The 10,693-nt window shown below is 33.8% G+C and overlaps 1 protein-coding gene across 2 annotated transcripts; it reads right to left on the minus strand.

Annotated features, from left to right (window-relative positions):
* Positions 1-436: 436 nt before the first annotated feature.
* Positions 437-10,114, minus strand: LOC122012403 (proteasome subunit alpha type-3-like). Of its 2 annotated transcripts, none has more exons than XM_042568920.1 (10): positions 9,922-10,114; positions 9,743-9,782; positions 9,579-9,662; positions 4,564-4,637; positions 4,284-4,370; positions 4,115-4,199; positions 3,537-3,583; positions 3,324-3,389; positions 1,926-2,016; positions 437-660 (listed from the first exon to the last, which is right to left on the minus strand). In XM_042568920.1, the coding sequence occupies exons 1-10, from the start codon at positions 10,023-10,025 to the stop codon at positions 589-591; spliced, it is 750 nt and encodes a 249-aa protein (XP_042424854.1). In that variant the 5' UTR covers positions 10,026-10,114; the 3' UTR covers positions 437-588. The 2 variants fall into 2 exon arrangements, with proteins under 2 accessions (XP_042424854.1, XP_042424855.1); XM_042568921.1 differs by lacking the exon at positions 437-660 and adding an exon at positions 1,096-1,156.
* Positions 10,115-10,693: the final 579 nt, after the last annotated feature.

Raw genomic sequence — 10,693 nt, forward strand, 5'->3', positions numbered from 1 at the left:
TCAATTTGCTTAGATTGTTGTCATTTGACTAGATTACTTTCCGCTCATCAACTTTAATAAATTCATTCGAATAGACCCATTGGTTGGACTAAGAAAAAAAATGACTTAACTACCTCACCCACCAACCTTAATAAATTAAAGCAGGCAGATCCACAAACTAAAGAAATGTTCTCCAACAAGGAAACAAAAGGAAATGCCTGTTCAGCACAAATAAAACCATCTAGGAAATATTAGCAATAGAAGAGCAAGAAAAGCAAGTACTTGATTTCAAGATGACAGCAAATATTTAACACTGTTATATTGCAAAGTTCATAAACTGCAATTTGAAGCTAGATCACTGACAGGGAGGGCAACCAACCATAGAAACTAAGTTCATGGTTCAAGGAACGCCACCTAACATTTGAATCATGTGTAACGAATAAACTGGTTCAGAGACTGCAGGAATTAAAACTATTTCTCTGGCTGCAGACCAAATGTATTCGCTAGCATACAATGAATAACACAAGCAACACGGATTCCCTTGTCAAAACCGTCAACAATGGTTATATTACCAATGGCAAACTAAGATACGAAATGAAAATATTTGCCCTAATCTGCATCCATCTCCTCCAATGCAGCTTTTGCAGCCGCCTTGGCTTGCTCCAAGAGTTCGTCTGGAACCTATGACAATAAATGTCTTGTACTTTATAAAGAACACCATGATATATCGAATAAAGGGTATAAATGAGACTAATGAGGAAAAACATGAATTAGAGAAGTTTAGAAAAATAAAGAGAAGTATAAATTGCAGACAAGTAATTTTCGTGTAATATCTTGTTTCTATAAATATTATAAAAAAAACTATTTGCCTGAAATATCATGTTTTCTATAACCCGCCATGGTTGTTGTTGTTGTTGTTGTATCTGTGTTGCTATAAAGAAAAGGAAATGAGCATGGTGCGACTGTATGCTTCAGGAAATGCAGCGCAATAAAAAAATGTGGAACCGCCACATCAGCGGCCCCCTAGAGCCGGTCCCACGGATATGGAGAGAGGTAAATGCAGGTACACAGGTGGAAAGTGCATGGCGGAGACGTTAATCCCAGGCAGTGACACCCCGAGGATCGACCCCTGGACCTTTCAGTCACAGAACCATGCACTCCCCATCTGTGCTACGCCCTGGGGACAGGAAATGCAGCGCAATAAGCTTTTAGAAAATGTGTTTACTTAAAAAAAAAATAAGACAATATTTAGGTTAATGACAAGAACTAGAGTTTGTAACATGATAAAATACAAATTTGTTGGGAAAGGCAATAAGCACATATGAAAAAGAAACTTCATTTTCTTTGTTCAAAATATCTTAAAAGGGAGTTAATTGAGAATTGTCTGAAGCCAAACTATTTGGACAGGAAGGATTAATATCCCAAATCCTATCCAACAAGCAAAGCTGCTCCAAGCTCCAGCTCAGGTCAACATATAACTTTAGTTTGCCCATAACTATAGAACAATTGCAAAATTTATGGACACATACAGCGTCAAACAATTATTATGCAACTAATCAGTGATTGAGGTCATTCAGACAAAAACGCAGAATTAGTAAAATCAATGAACCAATGTACCTAAATTAGTTTGGTTTTTAACGGTTGTGATAGTATTGCCAAAAGCCTATTCATTAGGATGTTCCACAGGAGACTTGGGCAACCAAATAAGGAGGAATCGTGATGTATGGCAGAATAGAAGACATCAGCAAACAAATGAGAACTATATTCTACCATATTTGCATGATCAAAGAAAAAAAAGTAAATAGACAATTCAAGGTAATTGTAAAGTGACTTTCTTTATGCATAAGAAAGTTCATGGTACAGACAAAGAACAGGAAATAAACATCACTAGACAGCTCTAACTAAATTACTGTCTAAAATTAACAAGTCCAATTAACAACAGCTACCTTCTGATGCTGGCGGTTCGATTCATCACAGACCCAGCTCATTTCTAACTCAAATGCTTTGTCCTTTGCTTCATCGTGCACTCCAAAAATTCTGCTTGGAAATACAAGGAAAACAATGCAAATATCAATTTCAATTTGCATTAAGTTCCGGAAATAAAATATATCCAGAAAACAAATATAAAAAAGTCATTAAAGCTCTCTTCTCCTTTGGGATATTGAGCTGTATCATTTAGTTAGATAAGAGTCTTTCTCCTAGTATCCTAACGTGTTAAGAGTTAATTGAGATACCAAAATAACAAAAACCAGTAGACCGTCACACAAATTAACCACGAGTGCTCAACTTATCTAGTAATATTCAGAAATATAATTGAGCAACAAAGAACACAATATTCACAAATCAAGGTGGTCAATTAGGAGGACCCATAAATTGTCACTTTTCTCCACAAGTACTATAGATTTATTGATGTTGAATCTCTAATCTAGTATTGCATGAGAACAGAGAATAATCAAGTTTCATTCACATGTTTAACTAATATGATAAGAAACTAAGACAAGTGTAAACAAATTAACAGATCTATAGACATTAGTAAAGATATCCAATAATTAGTGTATGAAACTCAACAAGGATAATGTAGGATAATTTCTCAACTAAGAGTTGCAGATCCAAGAAGGAAATTAGATATATTTATGAATAATGAACTTACAGAACATCCATTTTTCCAAATAAACTGTAGAAAACCAGACTAACTTGGACACCAGTCTTTTTAGTAAAAAACATATTAGTAAACCTAATAATGGAAAATTGTGGATTTTTTTTCTCAGATTAGTATACCTAATATTGTTCAAATATGATCAGACATCGCACCAGAATCTCATCATAGAGTTACAGCTAGCACTTATAAGGTCACTAGTCCTCTGGTTGAATAAATGTTGTAACAATGGCCCAAGATGCCCACATTCATGTTACTCGGTAGTTGCTATGCAACATAAGGACATAACCACCTTCTACCTTGACACAAACAATTATCTCTGTGCAAAGCCTTGACAATCCAAATCAAACATTTCCTTTGATAAACTAGCAAACAGCATACACCAAGGAACTGATTCCAAGGAATAAAAGGCCCTGCACAATGAATGACAACTTGTGGGGACAAGTTTGAAGTTTTGATAAATCCAGACAACAATTATAAGATGTGACAAGGCCACTCAGCATAGTTTAGTTGTTTTATTAGGTTCTTCGGTTAGTAGGGAAGGCACACAAAAGAGACTTCCAACTACCAAAATAATTAATAAGATAACCCAAAGTCTATAATTTCTACAATGGAAGTAAATAATCAAACAACATAGCAGGATTCTCTGTTGGAAATCCTGAGAGAGCTGAAATAGGACACAACTTACATCTTGGCTACTTCAATCACTCCTTCCCTGCAGGTCATCTCAGAAAGCTTCAGCTTTTCTATCTCTCTTGAGTAAGAAAAATAGGAATATTAGGTTGAAAATACAAAAAATAACTAGCTGTTCACAGAAAAAAGAATTGATTTAGAAATGACATTGATTTATTTTCATCGCATGACTTGCAAATAAAAAAATTCATGTTGCAAATTCAATTACGTTTTAGCAGCCTGTCTTCCTTTTCCAATAGCAGCACCAAAATATCTCTGCATGGTTGCACATTCAACAAGCGCATATTTAGCCACTTATAGAAACTTCATGATGTTGGATGACATTAGTAAACTCTCCACAGAATGCTATACAAAATTTAATTTTTAATGCCAAGGAATATGAAGCCACCATGAAACTTCATGTAACCTCTTCCCTTGTTCTACTTGTAGCAGAAACATAGCACAAGAAAATCTTAGAAAGAGGGGTAGTATTAAAAAAATAATTGAAGATGCTATATATATCTTCAAAGATAACTAATAAATTTTATAATTGGATATGTAAAATCCATTCGAGTTGAAGCGATGAGTCATAAAAAGAGACCAAAGATAACATAATTTAAGGTAAGATAAAGCATATGGATACTATTAATGAGATAGCCTTTACATAAAGTTGGAGATCCGTAGTGCCAAATCCAAATAGTTGATAATCATAGTTTTGTTTGTTGATGTTGTTTGGTTGTACAAAAGAAGTATATAATCTATGTAGAGACTCCAGTAAAATGTTTATAGACAAATATGAGAACTTACATATGATATTCCAGCGGGTTCAATCATGTATAACTGAGGTCCCTCTCTGTCATAACCACCAAGAATAATCCCACAGCCAAAAGGTCTACAACAGCAAGACAAACATTGTCATCATGCATATGATAATCTTCAGAAATAAGCACCATAAATCAAGGGAGTATAATCCTACCTGAGCCACCAATAGAGTGTACAAAGATGAACATAACTTGCAACACGATCTGCAAGCTCCTTGACAGGTATGGGTTCCCCGTATACTCTGCACATGTTGTAGAAATTGAAATGTATGTCAAACGGCTAATGTTATTTTCATATAATGTGTGAAAAGTTGCATAGTGAATCTTTAGAATCAATTAGTTAATGCTTAATTAAAAGATGAATAATATATTTACATTACATGTAGCATCTTAATTATTATCTACATAAACTTATAGGATCAGTTCTTTACAGACCTCTCATAACTTGCTGCTTCAGATTTTGCTCGTGCAACAATTTGCCTACCATCAGCTGCTAAGCCAGCCACAGCCTGCATTCACAGTCACAGTGACTTGAGCCTCTAAAAGAATTACCATCATGTGATTAAAGAATTTTTGCAAGTTATATTAATTGAATACAGAATGGTGTGTGTTCACTGGATTATTAAATGGCTATACCAAAGAACCTTGCTCTGAATAATTTGAATTAGAACTATTCCTCAATGATTACTCTTTTTTTTTTTGGTAATCCAAGGAATCTAGGCCTTCGGTCCAACTAGCCTTGGAGGTGACTGTCCGGCCCCATAGACTGGCCACTAGGTAAATTCAAAAAGTGCAAGTGGGTCCTGGCATGGCACCCCAGCATCACCTGTGGTTCAAACTCTGTAAGAAATGCCCTAGAATTTTGAACCAAGAGTATGCCAATGTAAAAAGTAAGCATGTTGTTTTTTGGTATATTTAGAAAATCATTATGGTAAATACACTATGTTGATGATATGAAGACAACTAGTAACAGTTTAACCATCTTATCATGAAACATACATAGCAATGAGAATTGCCAGCAAAAAACAAGTTATCATAAAGAAACAAATTAATTCTATTATTTTCATGATTTATCAATCATCAATACAACAACAACAATCAATTTTTATCCCACTAGTTGGGGTCGGCTATTCCTTTTACGTCATCAAGCTCTATCTCCTACTATATCATCATCTATACTTAAATACATTTTATTTTATTTTATTTTATTGTTACTAACCAAGTCTTTTTTTGGTCTTCCTCTTCCTCATTTGATATGCATGTTTGTCATAGTTTCACATTGCCTAACTAAAGCATTTATTGGTCGTCTAAGTACATGCCCGTACCATCTTAAACATATCTTTTGGAGTTTTCCCTCAATAGATGCAACTCCGACTTTCTCTCTAATGCTTTTATTTCCTATTATGTCCATTCTCGTATGTCCACAAATCCACCTTAAAATCCTCATTTTAGCAACTCTCATCTTCTGCTCATGTGCTCGAGTCATAGCCCAACATTCAGTTCAATACAACATAATAGGTCTAATTACGGTTTTGTAGAATTTTCCTTTAAGTTTTAGAGGTACTTTACAGTTACATAAAACATCCGACGCTCTCCTCCATTTTGACCATCCTACTTATATTCTATGTAAGACATCTCTCTTAATCCCTCCATCATTTTGATGATCCTAAATATCTAAAGCTTTCAATTCCAGGCAACTCGTCATCTCTTATCTTAATAATTATCTCATTATGTCTAATATTGCTAAATTTAAATTCCATATATTCTGTCTTTATTCTACTAAGTCTAAAACTTTTCCCTTCTAGTATTTCCCGCACGGATTTAGTTTAGCATTTACTCCTTTACGTGTCTCATCTATCAAATCAATATCATCTACAAACAACATGCACCACGATATAATTAGTGTAAAAAGATAGGGACTTAGAACTGATCCTTGATGTAACCCTATCTTTATTGGAAATGTTTCAGTTACTCCGCATGAAGTATTTATCGTTACATCCTTGTACATATCTTAATTAGTTCAATATATGTTATGTTAACACCTCTCTTTTCTAGAATTCCCCATATAATTTCTCTTGAGACTCTATCATAAGTTTTTTCTAAATCAATTAATACCATGTATAGATCTTATTTTTTTGCTCCCGATATTTTTCAATTAATTGCCTAAGAAAATGTATAGTTTCTATTATCGACCATCCAGGCATAAACCCAAATTGATTTTCGGTCATCGAGATCTCCTTCCTTAATCCTTTTTGTATTACTTTTTCCTAAAGTTTCATGGTGAAACTCATTAGTTTAATACCCTATAGTTTGCACAATTTTATACGTCTCTCTTGTTCTTATACAAGGGAACTAGAGTACTTATCCTCCATTGATCGGGTATTTTTTTCGTTTTCAATAGCATGTTAAATAATTTTGCAAGTTATTCAATACCTTATTTCCCTAGGCACTTCCATACCTCTATCGGAATATCATCTGGTCCAACGGCTTTTTTATTGTGCATCTTATTTAAAACTTGTTTTACTTCTGAAGTTTGAATTCTACGATAAAAATTTAAATTTCTATACTCATTTGACCTACTTAAATTACCTAAGTAAAGTTGGTCAAATTTTCATTAAAAAGTTGATAAAAATACCTCTCTCACCGCTTTTTTATTTCTCCATCATTTACTTGTACCCTATTACATTAATCTTTAATACATTTTATTTGAATAAGATTTCTTGTTTTCCTTTCACTTACTTTAGCTATTCTATAAATGTCACTTTCCCCTTCTGTTGTATCTAATTTTTTATATAATCATTCAAAAGTTTCATTTTTTTGCTTCATTCACTACTTTATTCGCTTCTTTCTTGGCTATTGTATATTTTTTAAATTTTCCTCGTTCTTACAAATATATAATTCCTTATAAGCTATTCGTTTTTTCTTCACTTTCTCTTGTACTTTCTCATTCCACCATCAAGATTCCTTACATAGTGGTGCATGTCCTTTTGACTCATAAGTACACTCTTAGCTACTATTTTCAACTTTGATATCATCTTATCCCATGTCCTATTAGAGTCACCGTATATTTCATCTAATGCTTGTACTTCTACCTTCTCCTTAGATATAATTTGCTTCCCATCCTTTAACTTTCACCATTTAATTTTAAGAGTCGTATATATTTTCTTTCTATTAATATTATATTTGAGGCGTATATTCAACACACTACTAATCTATGTTAGGTATTTAAGCTTTTTCCGGGGATGGCCTTGCAATCTTTACAAATTTTTCTATCCTTCTTCTTAACTATAAGAAAATCAATTTGTGATTTATTATTCCCACTTGTGCATGTGACTAAATATTTTTCTCTTTTCTTAAAAAATGTAATAGCCAATATAAGGTCATATGTTATTGCAAAATCTAATATAGTTTTCCCTTTCTCATTTTTCATTCCAAACTCATAACCCCCATGTACTCTCTCTTATTCCTCATTTTTCACTCCAACATGCTTATTTAGATCGCCTCTTATTAAAATCAATTCATTTGGCAAAATGATTTGTAATATTTCATCTAAGTCATCCCAAAACCTTGATTTAGTAGCTTCATCTAATCCTACTTCCGATGCATATATATTAATTATGTTAATAGTTTCTTTCGTCGCTATTATCTTAAGAGATATAATTTTATCCCCTTTTCTAACTATTCCTACAACTTCATCTTTTAACAAACTATCTACAACAATACCCACTTTATTTCTTTCTTTATTCTTTTTTTATGTATCATAACTTAAAACCCGAGTTCTCTATCAGTTTTGCCTTTTCGCCTACTCATTTTGTCTCTTGTACAGACAAAATACTAATTCTTCTCCTAATCATCGTATATTATCTCAATTGATTTAGGGTTCCTATTTTTGTATATTCTAAATCTTAGATTATTAGTTTTCCTATCATATTTGTTCTTATCCAATATATGGTGTGAGAAATTTTGCCGATTTAACGTTATACCCAAGTTCTTATGGAAATGTAGCGGTCATTGCCGATACGTTACCGTCGGACCCCGCAATGCGAACTCTGACATATTTAGATGTAGCAGTCTTTGCTGAGATGTTCCAGTCGGACCTCGCAATGCGTTCCTTCCATAGAACAACCTAGCATTAGCACAATAGTTTAATGGATCCATTCATTGAATATGTCATAGTTTTAATGCTAGTTGGTAACCTAACACAACCCTCCTCTTTTATCAATCATCAATGAACGGTATAAAATACAAAGCATACATATAAAGAAATTATCACATGAAGTATCCGCAAAATAACTCCAGTTCATTAAAAAAGCATCAGTGACATAAAATAATAAATAAAAATATTGGAGGTATTATATAATGTATTTCAAATGGAAACAAAATCAACTTTGTAATAACCATGCCCCATAGGATAATTCCAATATCAATCATGCATATCATTGCAAGTGTGTAGTTAATCAGTTCGAGTTGCATTCTTATTTCATATTTTCCTGATATTACTATCAAGTATTAGCATGATATAAGTACATTGCAACAAGGAACTCATCTTGAAAATTTTCAAATTTCATAAATACACAGACTATTTGATGGAACATTAATGATGTTCACCACCATTACATTTAAAGATGCTGCACCCTGGCATTTTTATAACCAGGTTTTGAGCACTATCACAATCAGGGGAAGACATGAAGCACAAGTATATAATTGTGATTACCCGTGCAATACAAATAGATAACCCTCATAAGAATATAATTCCAAGTGAATTGGCAGATCATCAATCAACTTCTTCCTCACACCAGACATACTTAATCAAGAAATGTGATGTCCATTCTTAACCAAAAAGTAAGGCTAAGAGTTCACATATTTAAAATTAAAGATCATACAAGGAAATGTAAAGTCAGTATCAATATCTGATCCATCTACCCATGACCCACAATGACATGGTTGAAGTAAATAGTTGCAACTACAGCAAAATTATAATTTGTCGATGCTTTATTTTACTGACATTTCAAAAAGCATCAAATTGTACTGAGGTATCAAGCATTTGCCAATGCGGAGTTTTCCCCCTAGGCACAGCAACAATACTATTTGCTGAGTTGGTAAAAAAAAGTTCAACACCACGATTACTGAATCTTTTTTGATTCTCTACAGAGCATATTACAACTCAGTTAATCTTGCATGCCGGCACATAATAGTGTGGGCAATGGGATGATTTAACGTCAGTAAACTGTATTTTTTTTGCTGTAGTGGATCCACACGCCACTTCTTGTAGTTGCAGCCAACATGACCGATCAGGCTTTATCAAGTTAATGTAATCACTATAAGCATCCCACCTCCTTTCACCAAGAAAGCTAAACTCCATATGCTCAAACACGACTAAAATACAAGAAAGATTTATATCTGTGGTACAGAAAGCGAATGATGAACCCACTTAATATGTGTAAGCTTACCATGCCAGAATGGCGGTGAACCGCATGGATCCTCCGGTTGGATCCCGCTAACATCATCTTCGATGAAATCAACTTCTCCACACCCTAATTTCCACCAAACATCAATCCACTACTCACGAACAACATGAGGACAGAAAACAAAAACCAAGTTCTCAGAAACATACCATCACGATTCCATCCTTACATTTGATTCCAATCACAGTCCTGCGACGCCCAAGAAAAATAGAAGCAATAAAAAACAACGACTTTACGTTAGACAAACACCCAAAACGATAAACACCCTAGAACTGGATCGAGGGAAAATCTAGAGAAAGGAGGAGAAAGGGAAGGGAGTGGAGCGAACCCACTATTGTCGACAGCTTTGGCAGCGTACTCGATCTGAAAGACTCTCCCATCGGGCGAAAATGTGGTGACAGAGAGATCATAGCCTGTGCCGATGCTACTCATCGCGCTAAGCCTCCTCCGATCGCTACGCCTTCGATATCAAATTGGCTTGCGAGAGCAAGTACTTTGTGGCCGTACTCCGAAGGGTTTCGCACTTTTGTGCGGCACAAGAGATATATAAAGAGCATCAGTATGCTTTTGGACGGGTCTGTTAAGACCTTACTACGATTTGAAATTTACAGTCCGACGGTTCTAACCTCGGTTCGACCTGATTCTTAATTTTAACGTTTTAGTTCAGGATTTAGATTTTTTTTATTTAATTAATAATATATTACAGTTAAAGATTATTATATTAAAATTTTAAATTTTAAATTTTAAAATTTATTTTAAAAAATAACTCATAGTCACTTAAGTTGTGTACATATTCCCTTAAATTATAAGAAAATCAAAATCTACGTAATTTTTTTATATTTTTACCCTTTTATATCAGACGTTACTTTTATTTTTCGTTCACATTATATTCATTCTTTTGGTATCAAAATTTTCGATTTCGTCATCTAAAAATTGTATTCCTTTGAATATTTTATCAGCTCTGATCTAATTGTCGAGTAATGCTTGAACTTTTAATAAATCAAGAGATAAAGTCGATTGTCGTTCATTTAATATGTTATCGTCAGCACTGAATGTCTGATCCACAATACTAGTTACTACTGGACAAACTAAAATTTCTT

Source organism: Zingiber officinale, chromosome 8A (genome assembly GCF_018446385.1).
Source record: "Zingiber officinale cultivar Zhangliang chromosome 8A, Zo_v1.1, whole genome shotgun sequence".
NCBI classification, from domain to species: domain Eukaryota; kingdom Viridiplantae; phylum Streptophyta; class Magnoliopsida; order Zingiberales; family Zingiberaceae; genus Zingiber; species Zingiber officinale.

Coding starts and splice junctions, on each gene's coding strand:
- LOC122012403 (XM_042568920.1), bottom strand. CDS start 10,025: ATGAGTAGCATCGGCACAGGCTATGATCTCTCTGTCACCACATTTTCG. Junction 3,584..4,114: donor AACCCGCTGGAATATCATAT/GTAAGTTCTCAT, acceptor GCAACCATGCAG/AGATATTTTGGTGCTGCTAT. Junction 3,390..3,536: donor GGAAGACAGGCTGCTAAAAC/GTAATTGAATTT, acceptor TTCTTACTCAAG/AGAGATAGAAAAGCTGAAGC.